Genomic DNA, 27,031 nt, shown 5'->3' on the forward strand with positions numbered 1-27,031 from the left:
TCTAAAGGTAGAAGTATTTAAACAAATATTACTACAAATGGTATACTTAACGGCTCTGTGCAATGGTTTTGCACAGAGCAGCCATGAACCTCCTCTTTTTGTGTCCCCCGCCGGCGATGTACGCTCCTTCCCCTGCCCCCAATAGCTAGCCTCATACTTTGGGGGCACTTGAGCATTTACACCCAGAGCGTGGCTCAGCCCAGCCCCCTGCTCTCTCCTCATTGGCTCGCTGACTGTGATTGACAGGAGCAGGGGCCATTGGCTTCCGGAGCTGTATGAGCCAATGAGGAGAGAAAAATCCGGGAGAGCCGCTGCTCTCATGCACATGGCTAGATCGAGATAGGGCTTGGATAAGTATAAGAGGGGGGGGGGGGGGGTGGCGCTGCATCCAGGTTTTCCCCTTAATGCATGGAATGCATTTAGGTAAAAAGACTTCTGCCTTTAGAACCACTTCCTTCTCCTGTCCAGGAGTATGTGTCCCACGAGGCATTGCTCCTCACACATTCACAAGTTCAGGCACTTACTGACATGTACGCACGGTGTACTGAGCTGTGTGTGTGCTGCACTGTGTCTACTGACATGTACGGTGTACGGAGCTGTATGTGTGCTGCACTGTGTATACAGATGGGACGCAGGCTTCTGTATTTTTATAAATGGTGGGGGCGGCCCTGCACGCCACCTGGCCCAGATCACAGTCAATGCACTGCCATAGTATGGGTACGCCATCCGCCATCACTGTAGCAACGAATTATGCTGTGTGTCCTAGCAATGGAGCATCACTGGTTGTTATGGTGCTGGCACCTGCACTATGGCAACTCATCATGCTTATCCAAGCTGGGTCCTGTTCTTGCGGCACCCTGGCGGAGCCCAGACAACAAACTGATATATAGAATTTGCATCTCCCTGCATACAGCTCTTGCAAGGCTGATCAGCACCTGTCCTTTTACCACTTGCTGACCAGCCGGCGTCATTATACTGCGGCAGGTCAGCCCCTTCCCGCAAATCGCCTTAGGTGTACGTCGGCTCTTTTAGGAGCTATAGCAGGCGCGCGCCCCCGCTGCACAGCAGGTGAGCCGATGCGCGTGGCCACCCGTGATCGCTCCCCAGCAGAGCCAGAATGGGGATCTGTCAATGTAAACAAACAGATCCCTGTTCTGACAGGGGAGGAGAGACAGATCTGCTGTGCCTAGTGATCAGGAACAGCGATCTCTCGCCTCCTCCAGTCACTACACTCCCCCCACAGTTAGAAACACCTCCCAAGGAACACATTTAACCCCTTGATCACCACTAGTGTTAACCCCTTCCCTGCCAGTGTCATTTATACAGTAATCAGTGCATTATGTCAGTGGTCCCAAAAAAGTCTCCGATCTGTCTTCCGCAATCACGCTAAAAATTGCTGATCTCTGCCATTACTAGTGAAAAAGAATATATATAATAAAAATGCCATAACTCTATCCCCTATGTTGTAGACGCTATAACTTTTGCACAAACCAATCAAAATACTCTTATTGCGATTTTTTTTGTTTTTACCAAAAATATGTAGAATAATACATATTGGCCTAAAGTGATGCAGAAATTGTTTTTTTTTTTACATTTTTTTGGGATATTTATTATAGCATAAAGTAAAAATGTTTTTTTTTTTCAAAATTGTCCGTCTGTTTTTGTTTATATAAAAAAGAAAAAACGCAGAGGTGATCAAATACCACCAAAAGAAAGCTCTATTTGTGGTAAAAAAAATGGACATCAATTTTGTTTGTGAGTCGCACGACCGCACAATTGTCAGTTAAAGGGACGCATTGCTGCATCGCAAAAAATGGCCTGGTCTTTAAGGGGGGAAAATCCTCCGGTCCTTAAGTGGTTTAGAAAGAGAAATATGGCTCCTTTTAAGTAGGGTTTGAGATAGGGACCATAAGACTGTGCACATCTTCAGTACACTATGACCCTACCACAGCCAGAGGACTGTTCACCACAAAAACAAATGACACCAGACTGAGGAATTTAAAACTGTTTATTCAGTGTAGAAATAAATGTCAGTAGTGTGGGGGACACACACACATCCCCCCTTGTGTTATGGTGGACACAGACCGTATATGCTGAGCTCTCCAGTGCTGCAGAACAAGGCTCCGCATGGACATCATAGAGGTACCCCTGGGGTGCAATCATCTACAAGGCAACGGTATCAGTGCAGTTCTCTGCCCTGTTGCGGGTGCAATCATCTGCATTGCTGCACATCTATCAGAGGTGCTCTACAGCTAGGCACTATCAGTGCAGAGTATCACTCCGGTCAGAGGTGTGATGATCTGAGAAGCTGCATACGCATCATCCTTGATATCAATACATCTAAGTACCCAAACCCATGCAGATTATCAACAGAGGATAGTTTTCAGCCTTGCCCTGTTAATAATCAGCCTTGGCATAATCTAGTGCAGCCTGTTATGGAGGGAAGATGGAATATTTAGAGAACCTGACCAGTGTGTGTATGCAGTTTTTGTATGGTCTCTTACATTTCCACCCCCCACACCTAAAATAAAAGCAGCTGGCATCCACCTAGGGCGATGGTGAACCTTGGCACCCCAGATGTTTTGGAACTACATTTCCCATGATGCTCACGCACTCTGCAGTGTAGTTGAGCCTTATGGGAAATGTAGTTCCAAAACATCTGGGGTGCCAAGGTTCACCCATCACCGACCTAGGCCATTGAAAGATCTGTGAGATATGTCCATCAATGAACATGGGAAGGTCTGCTGCAGATCGAGTGACCTGGTCTGTTAGTGTATGGTCAGCTGTATACAAGAACTAAATGATCTGCAGATATCAGTGCAACGTTTCCCATCTGTTAGAGGTACAATGCTCTGTGGGGCCACTATCAGTGCAGCATTACCTTTATGTCTGTCGCTTGCACAACTCTTTGCAACCATTACACAATTATCCCTGCCATCGTCTGTGGTGCAACGCAAGACTCTACCACTATACAATATCAGTGCAGTGCATGGTCCACAGCAGTGGTGCAATAATCTGCAATACAGTGCAGAGATCCACCTGTCGGGTATAGGCAGTGCCTCTCGTCTTACTGCATAAAAATAGCTGTGCAATGACTCCTAGATATGAATTATTTGTTAGAACATACAACCATAGTGTACACTATCAGTATTGCAATGTTCTGCAGTTATGTAGCAACAGTGCAGATCTCTTCCAATATTGCAGGGCCCCGTGATGTTCTGCTGGTTTGGAGTACAGGGGCACTTATCTTGTGTAATACACAGGCAGTAACACTGCAGATCTACATGAGATTAGGTAATACAACGCTGTGCAAGGATGTAGAAGTCACACATTGTTCATACGGCAGAGCATTGCTGGGTTGCATTGATTTGGGAGAATCTTTAGCCATCACATTAGTGCACCAAAGAAGAAGCCAACACTCCACTCACAGTGGTCATCTTGCATGGTTAGGTAGCCATGCTTTAAATCACTCACTGCCTTCATTAAACCCACCTGCCAGTTCCCATATTCTCCCATTTACTCCGAGCTTTACAAGGAGTCTCACTTTTTCCTGCTTCTTTCCCCATTTTAAAACCTCTGTAAGGTTTTTACTACTGTCCATGACCCTTTAGGACTCATTCAGATGGGCGCTGAGACCAGTCTTCAGTGCTGCTTTTGCTGCGTGTGCATCCACCTCAGAGCTGCGTGTAGGCAGCCCATAGAAGTGAATGCAGACACTGTGCACCCACTAGGGGCGTACATACAGGGGGTCTCACCATTGCGACCCGGCTCCATGCTCTAGGGGGCCTGTGCGGCCCTCTGTATGCCTGGAGAGGAACCGATCCCTCCATGTAGCCCTTTAATTTCCTTGCAGCTCTGACCTCTCCCTCCCTCACACATTCAGCGGCTGCAGGAGGGAAATGGAGGGCATAAGTTCCTCCACATGCTGCTCCCACCGCCTCCCAATCACTGATCTGCTGCCCCAGGCCCCTGTGTGTTTTCCTGCCCCCCCCCCCCCCCCCACAGCGCTGTCCGATTTCCCCCTCCCACCTCCAGCTGCGAGGGATCTGTCAGGATTGAAAGCAGGGAAGGAGCTGGTAAATGTGTAATTTACCGGCCCCTTCTTTGTCTTAATGAATAGAGTCAGTGATCGGTACTTTTTAATCATTCATAGCTGGGGCATAGTAAACTATTACATATTTTACTCCCTTTTACTCCCATCATGGGACTTTAGTACGATCCCGCAGCAGGCCACCTGCTTGCCGTCTTGGAACCCCCCCACGGTGGAGGAATGCCAGAACCCAGTCGCAACTGCGACCCTAGTAGTTCCACCACTGGTGTCAGTTTTTTTTTGTTTTTTTATTATTATTTTTACTATTTTATTTAATTTTTTTTACAATTTTATTTTTTGCTTATTTTTTTAGGACCCCCATTGGGCGGCTTTGGTGAAATATCAGGAGTCTAAACAGACCCCTGATGCCTCAGTTTATGACTGAATGGGAATCTCTTTCTCAAAAGTGAGACATCAGGGGTCCGTTTAGACACCTGATATTTCACCAAAGCCCCCCAATGGTGGTCCTAAAAAAAAATAAGTAAAAAATAAAATTGTAAAAAAAATTAATTAAATAAAATGGTAAAAATAATAATAAAAAACAAAACAAAACAAAAAAAAACAACTGACACCAGTGGCGGAACTACCAAGGTCGCATTTGAGACTGGGCTCTGGTATTCCGCCACCGTGGGGCGCACCCCATGACGGCAGGAAGGTGGCCTGCTGCGGGATCATACTAAAGGGCTCAGTGAGAAGAGCCCCGATCAGGATCCAGGGGAAAACTTTCATGGTTTCTTGCACCGGGGCCCTGAAAGTTTTAGTTACACCTCTGCACACATTCCAAATTTTGACATGTGACTGTTTGCGCAGATGCTGCTTTTTGCATCCACTTCTATGGGCTGCCTGCATGCAGCTCTGAGATGGATGCCTCCGCAGCAAACGGGTCTCAACCTGTCAGAATGAGCCCTTCTAGGCTATTTTCTGATACTTCCTGTGTATTTTATGAATGTCATGCAGCAGAACTCAGGGGAAATCTCCCAAGTGGGAACACAGAAAACAAACAAACAAAAAAACCTGACAGAGGTTCTAACCGAGCTGTAACAAATTCTAAAGGTTTTAGCTGTAAGTGTGCTTTACATCCCAACTCAAAGCACAATAAACTTACCCTGAATAAAGCAGTTCTACATTCTTTTGTCAGAAGGCGACCCCCCGACCCCCCCTCCCCCCCCATCATGCTGGCTTTTTCCTACACCTGGAAAATCTGCTTGTTTACATGGCAGGATTAGTAGAGCTCCCGCTATACTCCTGACCTGCTCAGATGCAAGCTATGTAAGTCTCACATAGCACAGTGCTATGGTCATGTCTCTGCTACCCATTCCTCGTGACCATTGACAAAATGAAGCCTGGGGCTGTGACTTTTGTGAATGGCCAGGAGGAGGAGACATGATCATAGAGCTGGGGGTCTAAGACCTGCAACACTTAAAGTGGTTGTAAAGGCTGAGGTTTTTTTTACTTAATGCATTCTATGCATCAAGATAAAAAAAAGCCGCTTATGTGCAGCAGCCCTCCTAACACTTACCTGAGGTCCTTTTCCGTCCAGCGATGTCCAAGAGTATCTCAGCCATCCGAGACTCTCCCTCCTGATTGGCTGAGACACAGCAGAGGCGCCATTGGCTGCCGCTGCTGTCAAAGTCAGCTAGCCAATCGGGAGAGAGAGGGGCGGGGCTGGGGCTCCATGTGTGAATGGACACAGGAAGCTGTGACTCAGCTCAGGTGCCCTCATAATAAGCTGCTTGCTGTGTGGGCACTCAACAGGAGGGAGGGGCCAGGAGCACAAAAGAGGGACCCGAGAAGAGGAGGATCCAGGCTGCTCTGTGCAAGTCCACTGCAACAGAGCAGGCAAGTATAACATGTTTGTTATTTTTATAGGGAAAAAAAACTATATTTTACAAATCGCTTTAATATGAGTGGGTCAGGAGTACAGTTGGATCAATACAAATCCAGGAATGCAAATAAGCAGATCTGTCAGATCGGGGGGTAGTGCCCTTATGGTAACGGAATGTATAACTGCTTTATTGTGCCCAGAGATGAGCTTAAGCTCCAGTTCACACTGCCACGACTTTTAATCCGACGTGCCGGCGTGGCTTCATCGCAGCTTGCATACGACTTCTTTAACAGAAGTCAATGCAAGCCATATTGAAGTCGCACCAAAAGTAGTGTGGGAACCTTTTTCTAAGTCGGAGCGACTCAAGTCGCTCCTATTAGAATGGTTCCATTTCCGCTAATGGGGCGCAACTTGTCATGCGACTTTGAACTCTCAAGCCGCGTGAAAAGTCATGGCAGTGTGAACCAGGGCTTAAAATGTACGTCAAGCCAAAAGCACTTTTTTTTTTTATTTTTAAGTTTTGGGTGGGGAAGGATTAGAACCGATGGTTGTTTTTTTACTGTTATTTGGGACTCTATCACAGAGATTTCCTCTCACTTCCTGACCTGCTGGCAATGTTCTTCACCGACAGAAAGAAAGGAAAAAATTGTAACAGGGACTAATCTACTAAAGAAAAACATTTTCATTTGTCTGTTACCATTTCCATAACTTCCTGTCTGGTAAAATGTTGTCAGCAGGACAGGAAGTAGAGGCAGATCTCTCTAATGGAGCCCTGGATAGTGGTAACAACCCAACAGGAGTTCTTACCCATCTGCCACTCTATCCAAAAACATTTTGGCTGGACGTGCACTGTAAATAAAACAAATGCCGCAGGACAGGTGAGACTTTGCTGAGAAGTTTGGCGGGTGGATAACAAGCATCCAAACTCAACTGGCAGGCACCAAGAACTGAAATAAAAGTTATAGGTGAGGTGAACTCATCCCTTAGTTCACCTGAATTAGAGGGTCAGTTGACTAAAAACTAATATTTATAGGGTTCAATATCCCAAGCCCTACATAAGTCACACGTCAACACAGACATGGCTGACAATATGATGTGAATGCAGATCTGTACAGTACAGGAATATGTCATCAGTGCAAATTTCCATTACAATCTACAGGCAGCTCAGCAATGCTCTGCAAAAGTACAGCAACAGCACTCTTAAGGCCCCCTTCACACTGTGCTATTCCCATACGCATGTTACGGTGTGGCATGTCACAGGTCAACAAGCGTTGCATTAAAGCCCACAGCCAGGAATTTCAAAGTTTTAAAAAAAAAAACAAAAAAAAACACAAAGAAAACAAAACAAGAAAAAAGAAAATAAATAAACACTCTCCTGGCAATGGTTTACCCCCAAACCTGGAACTGCAAGGGTTAAATGCTCATTAAGTCTGAGGGTAGAGGAACAGTGTGTAATATTTACCTTAGTCCTGTGCGCTCCTCCACTCCAGGCGGCCCCTCACCGTCCTCACGTACAATATAGGGCTCTTGGCCCTGCATTGTACTTGTTGACATCATCGTGCAAAATTGGTCCTGGCATGTCAAATAGAAGAAGCTTCTGGTGGAGTAGTTGTCAAAAATGAGGAGTAGGGCAGATATTGCATCTTATTTTTCTACCACTAGAGCTAATGAGCATTGACCCCTGCAGTGGGGAGGGTCTCTGCAAAGATACTGGATCCATAGAAAGCGTGGGCACAGTGATACATAGCAGTGAAATATCAGCTTTAATCATAAAATACAGCCAGCAAAGGTCAACGCGTTTCAGCTTGGACGGCCTTAATTATCTCTGTGGATCCAGTACTTTGAAGGCTTCGTCAACCTATGTCTGAGCACCGGTGCTTCAGCTGTGGAGGTTGGCCTTTAAAGTATCCTATCCCTTTAGAATGGGCTACCAATGTACAGTCATAAAAACAAAAAACAGATCTCTGCACTTAAAAACGCATGATGCGCTGCAGTGCAGGATCCATCAGCACCTAGTGTACCATGTGTTGGGGTTCCATTCTAAAGGAATGGCAAAAAAACAGTGTGCCATGTGTTGGAGTAATGTACAGTAAAACAAGCATTTTTACCTTGCATTGCCGCAACGCATAGGTCTGCAGGGGGCCTTAAATATCAAAGAAAACAGCGTTTAGCAGAATATATAGCTACATATACTCATCTGAAAGTGCAAATCGAGCCTCTGACCACCCCTGGATGCAGACACTTTGCATCGACGGGCGACAATGTCTGGCAGCACACAAAATGTTAGCAGCTAAATCACCCAGTCTGAATGCGGCCATAGCACAGCGTACTGCTGCAGCCAGAGGCGGCATTGAGCCATCTCTGAACGCTGCAGCCTATCCGCCCTCATTCGCTCGTCTAAAGGCCTTAAAATATTGAGGCTTCCAAATGCTGACCTCTCCTTTTAAAAATGCAAGTTGTCTGGCTGCCATGCCATCCCTGTAGCCTGTTGCACACAGGCTTCAGCTTGTATAAGAGCAGTGTGAACAGCAGTTGTAAGAAGCTTTAAAAGTAACATTCAGCTCCAGTTTGTAAATGTTGAACACAGATCCTAACGGGAGTGTTAATTGCCACTTTAAACAAGCTGCTAGCAGGCTTCAGCACTGAAAGCCTGCTAGCAGTTTGTTTAAAATCAGTATTCCCATTAGTATCTGTGTTCAATATTTACAAAATAGATCTGAATAGTAATTTAAAGGTTTCAACAAAGCTTGCTGAAAGCTCTGCAAATCCTTTGCCAAGGTTGGCGGTTCGCGCTGCTCTTATAAAAGCTGAAGCCTGTGTGAAGCAGGCCTATGGTTTCCATGCCTGAAGCCTCTGACCTGGCAGTATGTAAAGCAGGAATTTTGACTTTGACCTACTAATCTGCATTCTGGTTCAGGGTCAGGTACGTATAATGTACTGACACCAGAGACAGCAGGCAGCTAATACTATTCGTAGGAGGGTCAGCAAAGGCACCCCCCCCCCCTATTTCTTCTGGTACAAGATTTTACAACTTTAAAGCATTTGTTAGAACACATAGGTCATTTATGAAACAGAAACATCAGGCTTCCACATATGATCCGGCAAGCCTACCCTGGGCAAATCAGACAAGAGAATTGCAGGCAAAAAGACTGAGTATCGTTGTGCAGATCAGTGAAATTCCATCAAGGATCCCCTATTTTGAGTGTAAAATATCTCAGCTTGTGAGCTGTGGTAGTTCTTTTGAATGGCCTCTAGATGGCGACATCTGAGGATTTCAGGACGGGAAAGGTCAGCAAAGCAGCTTGATGTATCCAAAGCAGGAGACCTGGCTCTGTGCTTACGTTCAAAGTGTGCCCGGTTCTTTCTGGCTCATACATGACCTCGATACAGAATAGATAAACTCCTCATTATCTTGTGCGCTTGCTCATAAAATTGTGAGGATTTTGTACTCAAAAGCCCAAAAATAAATAAATAAAGCTTTGTTCTGTGACCCCCCCCCCCCCCCCCCCGAGACACACACCTTAATAAATACACTTGCATTCCGCTGAAATAAAGGACTGTCGAAAAAGCTCTCAATTCCCCAGTTTTCTAAAGGGCAACTCCAACCTAAGCTATGGAATGGGGTTAGGTGGGGCTAGGGTTAATGAGGGGCTGGTGAAAGTATCCTAGACCTCCAGTTTTCTAATGAGCAACTCCAACCTAAGATATGGAGTGGGGCTAGGGGGTGTATCCTGAAAACGACAGTCAACCCAGAGTTATTGATTTGTCCTGTAAGTGTCCCAATATGAATTACTTCTGGGATCTGCCCTGTGAGTTCCCGAGCTGCTTGGCTGCCTCAGGTTCCCCCCCCCGAGGCCCAACACTTCATGAGGACATCATTCAGATAATGCAGGTGGGGCGATAAAGGGGATCAGCCAACTGCCACTGATAGCAGATGTAATTGGACACTGTAGATTTCTGAAAACAACATTTGTGTGTCTACAGAATGCGGGGTGACAAATGGACAGACAGGTGCCACCCGCCTCATTTCCCAACAACATCCCTTTTATATGGACATGCCCTCAACTCACATCTGTTGCCCAGTATATAACTCTGCTCCATCGATTCTCATCGGAGACCTTAGCACGGAGTTGCCCTTCATGAAATGTATCCTTCCGCCTGCACATATATCTTGCCTTCAGCTAAGTTGTGTCTTGAAACAGTTACAAGCTGTTCATCAAACACTCCAATGGTGCACTTGCAGAGCTATCCTTTTTCATGTTGTGATTAGTTCAGTTTCCTGTTGCAGAACAATATTGAGGGCAGAGGTTCTCCTAAATGCAATAAAACTGATACCAGGCATCTGTTTCAAGAGATAACTTGGCTGTTGGCAAGAGAAACCTGCATCTAAATAAAGAAACCCAAAATACATAACGTTACCCTACAAAGATATTTCAGTTTTCACGGGATGAAATCACTCAGTAACTTGTCATTTGTCTCTGGGACTCTAAAGCATGGGTGGACAACCTCGGCCCTCCAGCTGTGGTGAAACTACAAGTCCCATGAGACATTGCAAAACCCTGGCAATCACAGGCATGACTGCTAGAGGCAGAGGAATGATGGGACTTGTAGTTTCACCACAGCTGGAGGGCCGAGGTTGCCTACCCCTGCTCTAGAGGAATCATCTCGCATGCTGTCATGTGGGCTGGAGAAGGTCCTTTAGCCCTGTGTAAGCGCCAACCAGAGGGACTTGGGGTCTTACATGGAGCTTCTCTTCTATGCTCCAGCAGGGGGGAGGTAGTGGGGGGAATTAAGCTATAATAAGTATAAATATTAGCAGCTGTGGGGGGTGGGGAGTGCCATAAAAGTAAATCTGTTGCTTTGTTCTGCATGGACAAAGCACAGGTCTACCTGAAGGGCCCATTCATTCTACTGCACTGCAGTAATGCAGGGTAAAACTTACATTTTACTGCCTGCAACTGCAACATTTGTTACCAAAGTGTGGTCCCCCTAATGCACCTTGCCAGTGCAAAACAAAGTGGGGCATTGTGTTGTAAAAAAAGTTGCCACACATTGATGGCCAATGCAAAAAAGAAAGCGCTGCCCATGCGTTTTACCAGGTAATGCTTCGCAAGAATGTAAATGGACCCCAAGAAGCCTTCCTAATGCCAGGGGACAATTATGCAAATTCTTTAAAGAAGAATTCCGAGTATGGAACAGAGGAGGTCGTCCTCCAGGCACAGGCGCCATTTAGAGAATGCTTTGCATTTTCACAATAAATACAGAGCATTCTCTGATTGGATTGATTCAGAAAAAGGTGGTAAGTATTATACTCACAAACTGACAGATACATCAAAGCTGGTTATATAAAAACAGCAACTTCAAGTCCACGATACATCATGTCATGTGATAGAACAATTAGAAATCCAACAGGCCAACACGTTTTGAGGACCTTCCTCTTTCTCAGAGCCAACAAGACTGTATTTTGCTCCCCACTTTGAGTGACACGGCTATTGTCTGTAGCACACCCCATGGGTGGGAGTTAACCCCATCATTTGGATTTGGAATGCGAGGGTTAACTGCTGCCCATGGGGTGTGCTAAAGACACCCCCACCTGAGAATAGCCATGTCACTCTATTATTTAAATGGGGAAGCAAGACACAGTCTTGTTGGCTCTGAGGAAGAAGCAAGTCCTCGAAACACGTTAGGACAATTAGAAATCCAACAGGCTAACGTGTTTCGGAGACTTGCCTCTTCCTCAGAGCCAACAAGACTATATCTTGCCTCCCCAATTAAATAATAGAGTGACACGGTTATTGTCAGGTGGGGGTGCCTTTAGCACACCCCATGGGTGGGAGTTAACCCCATCATTTGGATTTGGAATGAGAGGGTTAACTCTCGCCCATGAGGTGTGCTACAGACAATAGCCGTGTCACTCTATTATTTAAGTGGGGAAGCAAGATACAGTCTTGTTGGCTCTGAGGAAGAGGCAAGTCCTCGAAACGCATTAGCCTGTTGGATTTCTAATTGTCCTATCACGTGATATGATGCATCGTGGACTGGTAGTTGCTGTTTTTATATGACAAGCTTTGATGTATCTGTCAGTCTGTGAGTATAATACTTACCATCTTTTTCTGAATCAATCCAATCAGAGAATGCTCTGTATTTATTGTGAAAATGCAAAGCATTCTCTAAATTGCGCCTGTGCCAGGAGAGCGACCTCCTCTGTTCCATACTCGGAATTCTTCTTTAAGAATTTGCATAAAACTGAAATATCATTTGAGTGGACTTAGCCTTTGGTTTTCCGTTGAAACAAAAGCAAAACTATAGACAGCTCCTTGCTGGACTTTAAGATTCTACAAACATTGATAACCGCTCACAGCTTAACCATTACTGTCTGCAGGACAGTATGTCCCACAATGCACTAGGATACTCTACATTCAGTGTGTGCTTCATTACATTCAGGCTAGTGGAAAAGCCTCCTGATCATCTAAAAAAAAAAAAGCCAAAAATGTCCTTACATGCAAAATATACAATCATTATAAAACAACACATTCAGTGTTCTTCTGACTCCCGAAGTGGTTTTCAGAAAATCAACTTCCCCAGAGCGTCATTGAAATGCAACGATATCCGACATCACTAAAGTCTTAGCACTAAATGATGTCAGGAATATAAAAACACACTGAAAAACGGGGGAGAACTTTGAATATGGATACCGAACCCGAGCCCGGTTGCATTCTGAAGGTGCCATATCTTCCGGTTCTTGTTAACAAGAGCGTGGCTGGCGATGGGGTGTTCGATATTAGGATATAGCCCTTCAACAAGGATAGCAGACACATTCTGGATATAGCTTCTACAGGCTCTTCTGTGTGCCTGCTTAAACTGGGGGGGTTAATGAGTGGCGCTTTCTTCATCGACTAGTCACACCCAGCACACGTTTCATATTCTCATACACCACATAGCTAATGCTGACCGCAGGTATCACCTTCATGAAGTTTGGAGCGATTCCTCGGTACAAGCCCAGGAACCCTTCCTGAGCCACGATATACCGGAACAGAGCTACCATGGAAAGCTGCGGAGCTCCCTGGATTGTGGCTGAAAGAAAGAAGTGATAGAGATCAGAATAAACACACCGACTCATATCAAGCATATTCCTGCAGCATACGATGGGTTACTTACTAAAACTAGAGTTCAAAACCTGGTGCAGCTCTCCATAGAAACCTTCGTCTAGGTTTTTTGATCAAAGCTTAACCGCTTGCTGACCCACCTCAGTACATTTATTGTGCCAGGTCGGCTCATACAGGCACAATCACGTACCCGTACATTGCAGATTTCTTCTGGATTCACTTGCGCATGCACCAGTGTTACATAGTAGGTGAGGTTGAAAAAAGACCATCAAGTCCAACCTATGTGTGTGATTATATGTCAGTATTACATTGTATATCCCTGTATGTTGCGGTCGTTCAGGTGCTTATCTAATAGTTTTTTTTAAATTATCAATGCTCCCCACTGAGACCACCGCCTGTGGAAGGAAATTCCACATCCTTGCCGCTCTTACAGTAAAGAACCCTCTACGTAGTTTAAGGTTAAACCTTTTTTCTTATAATTTTACTGAATGGCCACATGTCTTGTTAAACTCCCTTCCGCAAAAAAGTTTTATCCCTATTGTGGGGTCACCAGTACGGTATTTATGAATTGAAATCATATCCCCTCTCAAGCGTCTCTTCTCTAGAGAGAATAAGTTCAGTGCTCGCAACCTTTCCTCATAACTAATATCCTCCAGACCCTTTATTAGCTTTACTGCCCTTCTTTTCTCCATTTCCAGTACATCCTTCCTGAGCACTGGTGCCCAGAACTGGATAGCATACTCCAGGTGCGGCCGGACCAGAGTCTTGTACAGGAAGTCCCGAGTTACGAACACAATAGGGACTGTAGGTTTGTTCATAAGTCGAAGTTGTTTGTAAGTCACAACACTGAATTTGTAAGTGTAACTTCCGGTCAGAACACTGCATTCATAAGTGTAACATCTACCTGTGCATGGATGTGGGATGTTCCGAGCACTTGTTATGTTATCTGGGGCTCTTCTGGCTATGCAGTACATGTAGTACTGCAGTATGGGATGTGTCCGGAGGTATCCAGGACCAGCGTGGAGCACAAGTGGCCGGCATTTGAGACCATTCGTAAATAGGAGTCGTTCGTAACTCGGGTGTTCGTAACTTGGGGACTGCCTGTAGAGCGGGAGAATTATCGTTTTATCTCTGGAGTTGATCCTCTTTTTAATGCCAATATTCTGTTTGCTTTGTTAGCAGCAGCTTGGCATTGCATGTCATTGCTGAGCCTATCATCTACAAGGACCCCCAGATCCTTTTCCATCCTAGATTCCCCCAGAGGTTCTCCCCTCAGTGTATAGATTGCATTCATATTTTTGCCACCCAAATGCATTATTTTACATTTTTCTACATTGAACCTCATTTGCCATGTAGTCGCCCACCCCATTAATTTATTCAGGTCTTTTTGCAAGATTTCCACATCCTGCGGAGAAGTTATTGCCCTGCTTAGCTTAGTATCGTCTGCAAATACAGAGATTGAACTGTTTATCCCATCCTCCAGGTCGTTTATGAACAAATTAAATAGGATTGGTCCCAGCACAGAACCCTGGGGGATCCCACTACCCACCCCTGACCATTCTGAGTACTCCCCATTTATCACCACCCTCTGAACTCGCCCTTGTAGTCAGTTTTCAATCCATGTACTCACCCTATGGTCCATGCCAACGGACCTTATTTTGTACAGTAAACGTTTATGGGGAACTGTGTCAAATGCTTTTGCAAAATCCAGATACAACACGTCTACGGGCCTTCCTTTATCTAGATGGCAGATCACCTCCTCATAGAAGGCTAATAGATTGGTTTGGCAAGAACGATTCTTCATGCTGATTACTGCTAATGATACCGTTCTCGTTACCAAAATCTTGTACATAGTCTCTTATCATCCCCTCCAAGAGCTTGCATACTATTGATGTTAGGCTAACTGGTCTGTAATTCCCAGGGATGTATTTTGGGCCCTTTTTAAATATTGGTACTACATTGGCTTTTCTTCAATCACCTGGTACCATTCCAGTCAGTAAAAATTAGGAACAACGGTCTGGCAATTACTTTACTGAGTTCCCTAAGTACCCTCGGATGCAAGCCATATGGTCCCGGTGATTTATTAATGTTAAGTTTCCCCAAGTCTACTTTTAATTCTGTCCTCTGTTAACCATGGATGTGCTTCCTGTGATGTGTCATGAGGATAAACACTGCAGTTTTGGTTACTGAAGCCCCCCAATTTCCTCGTGAAGACTGACTGTATGCGCTAGTGCTGTATTTTGGCCAAGGCCGACAAGGTTCAGGCCTAGGGCGGCACTTTGATAAAGGAAAGAGGTTTGGGATTTTGTGTGAGGCCAAGACATAAAACATCAAGTACCTCCATCCCTAATTACTATTAGCATAAAGATTGGGACTTTATATGAAGTATGCGACCGAATTGGAAATGTGAACATGGAGTGGTTGGCGAGTATGAAATATAAAATAAACCTAGCAACATTGTGTCATCTCATATATACAATGGCATAACATAAACACATAATTGGCGTCCTTCACCCACACACACAGGTCATCTGTAAGTAACAATGGATGATTCAAGGTGATCATCCTTAGTCCAAGATTTATTCCTATTTTCCCCTGCCTGTCATCTGGTTAGCCCCTAAGATATTCTACCGATTCTTTATAGACAGCGATACTGCATCTGCTCCTGAAGATTGGAGGTATCCATGAAACGCGTTGAGCTATATAGATGATTTTATGATCATCAAATCAAGAGTGACATCAACTTTTTCTTTTAATATGCTCTACTGGCCTATACCAATATGTTATGGTTTTGCTATTATTATGTGTACATGGATTCTTGAGTCTGGTGGTTTTATTACCATTATTGTGTCATTATCATTCATCTACATGCTATTATGCTACTATGTTACTATGTTACTATGTGATGTATATTTAATGAATCCAACTACAATTTTACATAATGTGTTTATATTATGCCATTGTATATATATGAGATGACACAATGTTACTAGGTTTATTTTATTTTTCATACTTGCCAGCCACTCCATGTTCACATTGCCAATTCGGTCGCATACTCATATAAAGTCCCAAACTTTCTCTTTATGCTAATAGGGCGGCACTTTGTTTTAAATCTTTAAGGTATGCGGTTTGTACAATGTGGTATGGCATTACATATGTTGACCAATGAAATCCATTAATCGGCAATAATATCAACCTGTCAAAGAGTCAGTGTACATCAGCGAGATAACAGGCAAGGTTCCAATACAGCAAAATGAAAAATCTGTTAACTGTGGTCAACAGCCTCTACAACAAATATAACCTGTTTTTCAACCTGTACTGTGGTGAGAACCTCCAAAACAAGAAGAAAAATAGCTTTAGTGGTCATACACATACCAGTAGGAAAAAAAAAAATGTAAAGGGTAAAACTAATATATTAGTTATATATATTATATATAATAAATTAGCAGGTACCGAGCCATTATAAGGTAGGGAACAAAACATAAATATTGTACACTATACAAAAGACGACTCTCAGCCCCGGCTTTGCAGGAGTGGCACCTATAGATCAACGCATACCGATGGAGTTTTCTTGGGTTAGGGCGGCACTTTGCATGGGAGCAGCAAAAAAGTGCCCCAGCCTCACCTGGGACTCTATTGGCCACTGGTTGCTAGAGCCGCCTGGCATCTAGCAACCAGTGACGTCACGGCCGTGACTCCCTGGCCCTGCCCATAATTCAAAGCGGAGAAGGGTTTAACTTCCTCCTCCTTCTCCGCGCCTAGTGCTCGTGGAGCCAAAAGAGTCCCGCCAGTCCGGTGACGGCAAGATAAAGGGCAGCGAAGCAAAATCCGCCAATCCGGTGCTGACAGCGCTGCTAAGCAGCGACGTCTTTACACAGTGGGCGGCGGAGGCTGGCTAGAACCGAGAGCAAATATATATATATATACCGTATTTATCGGCGTATAACACGCACAGGCGTATAACACGCACATTCATTTTAAGAGGGAAGTTTCAGGAAAAAAACTTAAATTTTAAATAAGGAACTTTGAAGTAAAATAAGGGTCAGTGCCCATCTGCAGCCTCACAAGTGCCATCAATGCAGCCTCATCAGTCCACATCAATGCAGCCTCACCATTGCCATCAATGCAGCCTGATCGATGCCCATCTGCAGCCCAGAGGGGACAGGGAGGGGGGCGGGACGAGCGCCGACAGATTACATACAGTGAGAATCTCCTATGATAGATAGAACAGTGGTCCAATGGTGTCCCAGGAGACGGGGCTTCCTATTACAGAGGCCGCCAAGTAAACAGGAGATTCTCACTGTATGTAGTCTGACGGTGCTCGTCCTGCCCCCCCTCCCTGTCCCCTCTGAGGCAGCTAAAACTGAAGTATTGGCGTATAACACGCACGCACTATTTGCACCCGATTTTCATGGTGAAAAAGTGAGTGTTATACGCCAATAAATACAGTATATATATATATATATATATATATATACACATACATATACACACACTGGGGTTTATTTACTAAAGGAAAATCCACTTTGCACTACAAGTGCACTTGGAAGTGCAGTCACTGTAGATCTGAGGGGGACCTGCAAAGAAAATAAAAAAAAACTGCATTTTTGCTTGTACATGATTGGATGATAAAATCAGCAGAGCTTCCCCTCTTTTCAGATCCTCCCCCTCAGATCTAAAGTGACTGCACTTGTAGTGCAAAGTGGAGTTGCCTTTAGTAAATCAACCCCACTGTGTATAATATATTTTATTTCTTTTTTGATTGGAAGGGTACCCTTTTTACATGGAAAGAAAAACCCCCTTCATAACAAAAGGCAAGCAGAAGACAGAGATAGATAGATAGATAGATAGATAGATAGATAGATAGATAGATAGATAGATAGATAGATAGATAGATAGATAGATCTTACATAAAGAGTAGGTGCCTCACATGTCCACACATTCCTACCTTGTGCCTGCATACGTGTCCTGACCAGGGCTAACGGGTAACTGGCAATTTGCCCACATGTGCTGGATATAGTCCCACAAGCCAACAGTACCAGTATTCCTGGATCAGCACTGATGCTAGATCTGTACCTCTGTAGCCATGTGTTCTTCAGAGTCTGTGATGGGGAAAAAATGTAAAATTAGACATCATGACAAAAGAAATGTAATTTCCAGCGGGGACTTGTGAACTTCCACCTAGTTTTACTACCAATACACAGCAAAAACATTACATGGTGAAGGCAGGAACATTGTAATCAGGCACCTTTTCTGTATGCATGATAACCCTCCTAACGATCAGGCATGCAAGAAGTACCACAGCCATTGACTTTCCCTGACTTTCTCCGAAGTGGATTAGGCTACTGAGATGAAGGTTGTTAGTACAATTTCTAGGTCAGCCTTTCTCAAACTTTTTCCAGTCAAGGCACCCTTTAAAACTCTGCACAATCCCGAGGCACCCTATTGTAAAATGTAAAAAACTAAACAAATAATTTTAAAGAATGCAACCGCATCCACACACAGACCTTTGCACACTGGTACTGACTAGTATTCCAGTGTTTCTCTTCTCCTTCAGTTTCTGCCCCTCACTCAGCTAATGTGACCCCAATGCTGACGGAGAGGGGATAGGCAAACAAGGTTGCTGTGCAGGGGCCCGATGTCATTGTTGGTTGCTACGACGCCAGCGGCTAGAAGGTTGTAATGGTGAACAATGAAAATCTGTGGCTTTGTGTAACTAAAAGGCAGGCTTGATCCACCCGCTGGCTTGTATACAACTTTTGGACAATTTTTAGGCATTTTTCCAAGCACCCCTAAAGGTTGGTCTAGGTGACAGAGTATATATTCCTGGGAATTCAATTGGGCCTTGTATTTTAGGTAGGAGGTGAAGAGCTGAAGTGTATCTAAACCCCAAGAGCAAAAATGTATTATATTGAAGTTTACGTGTCTTTAGTTGTGGTGGTGGCGGAAATCACTTTATTAAAGCGAGATTGTCTATTGATGGGTCCCCTCACCTCCCCAGTCCATGGTGTGCTGTAACGTTTAGCAACCAATCGGTGAGCAGTAATAGTGTGCACTAACCTCTTGCAACCAAACATTGAGCGATAAGGATATGCAGTAACCTCTAGCAACCAATCAGTGAGCAGTAATAATGTGCAGTAACCTCCAGCAACCAATTAGTCAGTGGTAAGGTTGCCCAGTAACCTCCTAGCAACCAATCAGTGAGCAGTATTGATGTACAGTAATCTCTAGCAATCAACAAGCATAAGTCATGTGCTATAACCTCTAGTAAATAATCGGTGAGCCATAATGTGTGCTGAACGTCTAGCAGCCAGTCAGTGAGTGGTAATGATACACTGTAACCTCTGGCAACCGATCGCAATCGCTACCCGATCTGATTTAGTAAACTCTCAGAGCAGGTGGAGAACGAAATTGCATGGAAGGGGGTGGGGTGCCCAAGAAAATGTTTGCCCAGGGTACAATCAATATTAAAGCGGAGTTCCACCCAAAAGTAGAACTTCTGCTCATTTGTTTACTACTCCCCCCGCCCTTTGGTGTCACAATTGGTACCTTTCGAGGGGGCAGAGGGCCCTTTGATTCTTCTGTGTAAAAGATTCAGCCTAGGCTTCCACTATTGCGACCTGAAAGTCACGCGGTTTTTGCTGCAATTTTGGTGCGACTTGAAGCAATGCCTGTGTATTTTTGAGGTCTATGGACCTCAAGTCGCAATAAATTTGGACCAAATTAGTGCAGGGACTACTTTGAAGTCACATAGATATGAACGGTACTCATTGGAAATCATGGGATACGACTTATCACATGACTTTGCAATCCCAAGTCGTAGGACAAGTTGCACAAGTAGAACTAAAGGCATTTTTTTAAATTCATTTTGGATAGATTATAGGGAGGGTTATGGGGAATTCCTGTCTGTCCTTGACTAGTGGCCCCATTGGAAGCGTTTCCTTTTATTCCTGTTCTGGTGACAACCCAAAATTTGAGATTTTCTTTCACACTCAGGGGGGAAGTTATACAAATATCAAAATGCCTTGATGGATGGATGTCAGTCTGATGAAATGGGCATTCATAGGCAGGCTTTATTTGCATGTAGACAACCCTAGATAACACCCACGTGATGCTGAAACTCCATGACTGACAACGCTGAAATCCAATGAGTGAAAAGGACAGGTTAGGGACAATAAGACTTAGAAAGAAAGAACTAGATGATGCAGGAACTCCTTAAAGTGGAAGTAAACTCCCATGTATGATTTTTACCTATAGGTAAACCTATAATAAGGTTTACCTATAGGTACAGTAAATTGTTTAGGAGATATTTATTTAGATGCAGACGGTGACATCATCAGTGCATGCACTCTGAAGGAACGGCATACCTGTGCCATGCCCTAAACCAGGGGTATATAAATGGCCAAGTCGGTAATGATATTGCTCCTGTGCATGCGTGCAGGAGTAACTGTTTAGGGCAGGGGTAGGCAACCTGGGGCCCTCCATCTGTTGCAGAACTACAAGTCCCATCATGCCTCTGTGAGTAATTGTAACTGCCAGCCTTGCAATGCCTCATGGGAAATGTAGTTCCACAACAGATGGAGGGCCCCAGGTTGCCTACCCCTGCCCTAAACTGTTACTCACGCGCGCATGCATAGGAGCGATGTCATTGCCGACTTGGCCCTTCATATCACCGAAGCCCACAAACCCGGAAGGAAGACCGGGTGAAAATGTAAACTCCTTCAGCGGTGACAGCGCGCTGCTGAAGGGCTTTGTTTTCAGGTAAGTCTGTCATAATGTGCTAGTATGCGATGCATACTAGCACATTAATTACCTAAATTGCCCGATGCCTAATTTTTTATTTTTTAAGCGGTTTACTACCGCTTTAAGCCAGAAAATGAGGCAGTGTCTGAGTTGCTTTGGCTGCTAACATACAGTACACTGTGAGATGCTCACAGTCTGCAGTAAAATCAAAGCAATTTCAGTCCAGGAGAGGAGCCTGTACAATTTTGCATGACTTAACGTGGTTGTAAACCCTCTTATATACCCAGTGACATGAATAGCCTCAGATGATACACAGATCAAACAAATCCTCTTACATAGGTTTTATATGTGTATGTGATGTCTTCTCTGCTCTACATTTGTTCAAAAACGTACAATTGTGATAAAATCCTACTTCATCTGTCAGGAACAGAGAGGACAGGGCAGAGAGCTGCAGTTAGAGCTCTTCAACACTGTGTGAGAGCCGATTGGAGGAAAGGGACACACCCCCTTTACATACGGCACAGGAGCAAAGGAAGGATGCAGAGCTATCTTCTGAATAGACAAGCTGTGTGCCGAGCTCTCCTCCCCCATCACAAATTCATCTCATGTGTCGGAAAACTTCTTAGAAGTGACTCATGCTGCTAAGAAAGGTACGGAGCACCAGAGAGAAATGACACTAAAGCCTAGTACATACTGTACGATCAGAAAATTGTACGAAAAATACCGCTTTCGAAGAGTTCATACAATAATCTTATCATTAGTACACAGCTTTCCAGAGCCAATCAGGACAGGTCGTGCAAAATTATCCAATGGGAAAAGCACAATTTTTTTTCTCGTACGATTCCATATCATACGTTTTATGTACTGATTATGTACAGTTTTCTTCCAAAAATACAATACATTACATCACTTCCGAAGTTGTATTCTGTCGTACAACAATTTTCGTAACCTTCATTTTCAATATGAGACTAGCATGCAAAAAAAACAAAAAAAACATGGATGATCATTCGTCCGATAACCTCATTGTGTGTACCAGGCATTAAAGTTTTGGAGAGAGATAAATACCGTATTTATCGGCGTATAACACGCACCGGCGTATAATACGCACCCCAATTTAGGAGGGAAGTTAAAGGGAAAAAAAACTTACATTTAAATGCCCATCATTGCAGCCTTGCCCCAGTGCAGCCTTGCCAGTGCAGCCATGTCAGTGCAGCCTTGTCAGTGCAGCCTTCCCCAGTGTCCACTGCAGCCTTGCCCCAGTCCAGCCTTGCCCCAGTCCAGCCTTGCAGCTCGCTGAGCTTCAAAATCGCCAACCGCAATTTGAAAATGGCGCCACCGGCGCCGAAATACACAGAGCCGGTCCTCGCCTCTTCTCGGCGGCTCTCGTTCACTTTCGGCTCCACTCGGGATGGGCGTGACGGTGAGCGGAGCTATCCGAACCTAGCCGAGTACACTTGGCTAGGTTCGGGCGGCGCTGAAGTGAAGCCGAAAGTGGCCGAGAAGAGCCGAGGACCGGCACTGAGTATTTCGGCGCCGGCGGCGCCATTTTCAAATCGCGGTCGGCGATTTTTTAGATCTGACAGGTCAGGATCGCAGGGGATCGGCGTATAACACGCACCCACGATTTTCCCCTGATTTTAAGGGGAAAAAAGTGCATGTTATACGCCGATAAATACGGTAAACACTACAGACATATGTGCTTTGTTCAGATTTCATGACTGAGGTTTACAACCACTTTAATTTACGTTTTATGTTCAGGTTTAACCGCTTAAGGATCGCCCCACGTACATATACTGCAGCAGCAGGACGGCCCTTAAGTACAAAATCACGTACCTGGGAACCCGGCGATCTTTTGGAGAGGGGCAAAATGGCAGTCTGCCTATGTTAACAAGGCAGATCGCCGTTCTGCTAAGCAGGAACATGTATCTCTGTCTTCCTACAGTTAAACCATCCCACACGCAATAAGAAAGCACTTCCAGGGAACACATTTAACCCTTTGATCTCCCCTGATGTTAACCCCTTCCCTGCCAGTGTCATTAGTACAGTGACGGTGCATTTTTTTTAGCACTCATCACTATTGGTGTCACTGGTCCCCAAACAAGTGTCAGATTTGTCCGCCATAATGTCAAAGTCCCTCTAAAAATCGCTGATCGCTGCCATTACTAGTAAAATAAAATAAAATTCCATAAAAATATCCCATAGTTTGTAGATGCGATAACTTTTGCGCAAACCAATCAATATATGCTTATTTGGATTTTATTTTTACCAAAAATATGTAGCAGGATACATATTGGCCTAAATTGATGAAGAAATTAGATTTTTTACATTTTTTTTTTATTGGATGTAATTTACAGCAGAAAGTAAAAATTTTTGTTTGTAGCGCATAAAATTTAAATTGCAGAGGTGATCAAATACCACCAAAAGAAAGCTAATTTTTGTGGGACAAATGGGCATCAATTTTATTTGGGTACAGTGTTGCACGACCGTGCAATTGTTAGGTAAAGCAACACAGTGCCGCATCACAAAAAAATGGCCTGGTCTGGAAGGGGGGGGGTAAAACCTTCCGGGGCTGAAGTGGTTAAACTTACCTCATACACTGCCAAATCAATGCCCGCATATGGCACGATACCCAGCAGGTTTGGTAGGTAGCCCTTAGAGAACGCTCTCAACCCCTCAGTACGCATGATATGTCGAGCGCAATCTGTCATCCCGGTGAACTGACCAGTGCGCCGCAGAGCCAATCGGGTCTTCAATACCTTTGAGATATGCAAAGGGAAAAGATTAGTTACTGAAATATTGCCAAATAGTACAGCAAGTGCATTAAACCACAACAAATGACTGCAGTAGTTTCTAATTGGTTGTAGCACTTAAAACATGCTCACTGTTCTTTGTGCTGGCTTACTGATAAAATGTTTTAAGAAGGTGGGTGAGGGTTACAGCCCCCGTCATGCTTTTATTGCTGTCATGTCTTCTCAGTGGAGAGATTCACCATCTCTATTTATCCTGGTGGTCATATCACCAAGATAGAAAGTGATGGGAAATCCAAAGTGTACAGTTGTCACCAGGAGAGGAATAGAGACGAGGGGAAATCTAATGGTGACAACACTTCCTGTGACAACTGTCTAAGTCAGGGGTTCTCCACCAGGGTTCCTCTAGAGGTTGCTAGGGGCTTCTTGAGCAATTTCTGCCTCTCTGATAAGTTCTCACTGACACCATTTAACTTTTTAGCTATCTGTAAGGGGGTAATTCTTCCCAATGACCACAAGTGTAAGGATCACTCTCCCCACTGACCATCACACTAATGTATCATGAGTTGTACATATAGTCATTTTTAGCAGGGGTTCCCTGACACCAGAAAGTTGTTTCAAGGGTTCCTCTGTGTTGAAAAGGTTGAGAATGGCTGCTCTAAGTTCTCAGGCATAAAGGCGGATTCGTCCCTACAGCATTAAATCCTGGTGTTTTTAACCGCTTGCCGACCGCCGCACACAGATATACGTCAGCAGAATGGCACAGGCAGGCAAATGGGCGTACCTGTACGTCCCTTTAAATTTGCCGCCCGTGGGTCCCGGGAACTCGATGTTCGCCGGCGGCCCGTGATTGCGGTGTGGAGAGGCAGAATGGGGAGATGCCTATGTAAACAAGGCATTTCCCCATTCTGCCTAGTGACATGACAGAGATCACCGCTCCCTGTCATTGGAGCAGTGATCTCTGTCATGTCAGTGGTAGCCCCTCCCCCCACAATTAGAATCACTCCCTAGGACACACTTAACCCCTTGATCACCCCCTAGTGTTTAACCCCTTCCCTGCCAGCTCATTTACACAGTAATCAGTGCATTTTTACAGCACCGATCGCTGTATATATGACAATGGTCCCAAAATCGTGTCAAAAGTATCCGATGTGTCCGCCATAATGTGGCAGTCACGATTAAAAAAAAGCAAGTTGTCCATTACTAAATGAAAAAAAAAAATTAATAAAAAATGCCATAAATACCTTTTGCGCAGACCAATCAATATACGCTTATTGCAATTTTTTTACCAAAAATATGTAGAAGAATACATATCGGCCTAAACTGAGAAATAAATTAGTTTTTTTATATATTTTTTGGGGATATTTATTATAGCAAAAAGTAAAAAATATTGCTTTTTTTTCAAAATTGTTGCTCTTTTTTTTGTTTATAGCGCAAAAAAATAAAAAGCGCAGAGGTGATCAAATACCACCAAAAGAAAGCTCTATTTGTGGGAAAAAAAAAAAGGACCTCAATTTTGTTTGGGTGCAGCGTGGCACGACCGCGAAATTGTCAGCTAAAGCGACGCAGTGCCGAATCGCAAAAAACGCTCTAGTCAGGAAGGGGATAAAATCTTCCGGGGCTGAAAGTGTTTAAACACAAGGGAGACACGCATACAGCCTGCTGCTTATCAAAATCAATGACAGGCTAAAATACAAAGTCGTTGTCCAGGACTGAACGCTGTTCTGAGCGGTACTTAGGTCCATATGTATTGAGGGATGTATGAACGCATCACTGAATGCGAGTACCGCTTGGAACAGCGTCCAGACGTCGCAGTTGTATGACAATTTTTTTTTAATTCTTTATTTCAGTAATTCAGAAAGGTAGTCAAACTGGAAGGCCACATATATTTAAGCTGGGGGAAAATTCGGTGGATGCTCACTGGGGTTTCCTGCCTCACCAAAAACGAAAGGTCTATTCACATGTAGCGCTTTACTGCAGGCCCCACGTTTTCCCGGCACGGTGAAGCACAGGTTTTACATGCCATGCTGGTGTCCCATTCATTTCTATTGGAGCTCGCATATGCCCAGACACAGCCGTTGTGTCCCAATATGATATGTGGGTCCCGAACGCACCTTGTATGCGTTTGGGGAGCCACACTCACCCGCATATCATATTATTACACAACGGCTGTGTCTGTGCAGCTGCGAGCCCCAATAGAAATAAATGGACTGTCAACACAAGTATGCAAGCAACACCTGTGCTTCACCGTTCTGGGAAAACGTGGACCTGCACGGGGTCTCCAGTGAAGCACCACATGTGAATGGACCTTAAAAGTAAAAGCCCAGATTGTACAAATACATTCCTTCAGCCTTTAGAATGCTAAAAGTTCCTCCCCTACCCCAGTGCTTGCAACCTGCTCAGAGCTGCTGCAGCCTGAGCTTTCAAAAAAAAGTTTTACTGGCTTAAGCTGGTCATACAGTAGGTTATTTAAACAAACTTTTGTATTAATTTCCAGTACATTCCATGACTTGCCAAATGTCTAAAGAACTTTAAAATTGTGTTTGCTTTTAACATTCGATTTTGGAATGAATGGACATTCTGGAACAAAAAAAATGCATACCCTGTTAGAAATGATCCATCCTGCTCCTTTACATTTTCTGGTCACGGTGGTTGAAAATCAACGTCGACTTGACAACACTAATGCCCTGTACACACGGTCGGATTTTCTGATGGAAAAAGTGCAATCGGATTGTGTTGTTGGAAATTCCGATCGGGTGTAGGCTCCATCGGACTTTTTCCGGCGGAATTTCCGACACACAAAGATTGAGAGCAGGATATAAAATTTTCCGACAACAAAATCCGATCGTTTAAATTCCAATCGTGTGTACACAAATCCGACGCACAAAGTGCCACGCATGCTCAGAATAAATAAAGAGATAAAAGCTATTGGCTACTGCCCCGTTTATAGTCCCGACGTACGTGTTTTACGTCACCGCCTTCAGAACGATCGGATTTTCCGATAACTTTGTGCGACCGTGTGTATGCAAGACAAGTTTGAGCCAACATCCGTTGGAAAAAAAAATCAGACGGATTTTGTGGTCGGAATGTCCGATCAATGTCCGATCGCGTGTACAGGGCATAATGGTTTGAAAGTTTTCGTTTTGAAGTGCTTGTAACGGCAGAAGGTTTTTAACTTACTGCATTCTATGCAGCAAGTTAAAAAAATGTCTACATGCAGCTCCTTCCCCTTAAATACTTACCTGAGCCCGATCCAGCAATGTGCACAGGAGCCGAGGCCCTCTCAACCGTCTCCCGCCTCACTGGGTCAGATGGATACACCGAGTGGGGCTCAGGAGTGAGCACACACACGAGTGCCCCCAAAGCAAGCAGCTCGCTATGGGGGCACACAGCAGGTGGGGAGGAGCCCACCAACACTTTAACCACTTGCCTACTGAGCACTTTCACCGCCTTCCCGCCCAGGCCAATTTTTCAGTTTTCAGCGCTGTTGCATTTGAATGACAAATGCGCGGTCGTGCAA

The 27,031-nt window shown here is 44.5% G+C and overlaps 1 protein-coding gene and 1 long non-coding RNA gene across 2 annotated transcripts in view; both read right to left on the bottom strand.

The window, feature by feature from the left end:
• Positions 1-1,990: 1,990 nt before the first annotated feature.
• LOC141133421 (uncharacterized) lies at positions 1,991-11,164 on the bottom strand. The gene is made up of 2 exons (XR_012243072.1): positions 2,690-11,164; positions 1,991-2,564 (listed from the first exon to the last, which is right to left on the bottom strand). It is a non-coding gene; the product is annotated as an uncharacterized lncRNA (long non-coding RNA).
• Positions 11,165-12,093: 929 nt separating this feature from the next.
• Positions 12,094-27,031, bottom strand: part of SLC25A23 (solute carrier family 25 member 23) — a 53,339-nt gene continuing 38,401 nt past the window's right edge. The window contains exons 8-10 of the mRNA XM_073622805.1: positions 23,353-23,520; positions 17,970-18,123; positions 12,094-12,989 (exon numbers count right to left, since the gene is read on the bottom strand). Of these exons, the coding sequence (XP_073478906.1) occupies positions 12,805-12,989; positions 17,970-18,123; positions 23,353-23,520 (507 nt within the window). The 3' untranslated portion in view covers positions 12,094-12,804. The remainder of the gene's footprint in view (positions 12,990-17,969; positions 18,124-23,352; positions 23,521-27,031) is intronic.

The sequence above is a fragment of the Aquarana catesbeiana genome, linkage group LG03 (genome assembly GCF_042186555.1).
Source record: "Aquarana catesbeiana isolate 2022-GZ linkage group LG03, ASM4218655v1, whole genome shotgun sequence".
NCBI lineage: Eukaryota > Metazoa > Chordata > Amphibia > Anura > Ranidae > Aquarana > Aquarana catesbeiana.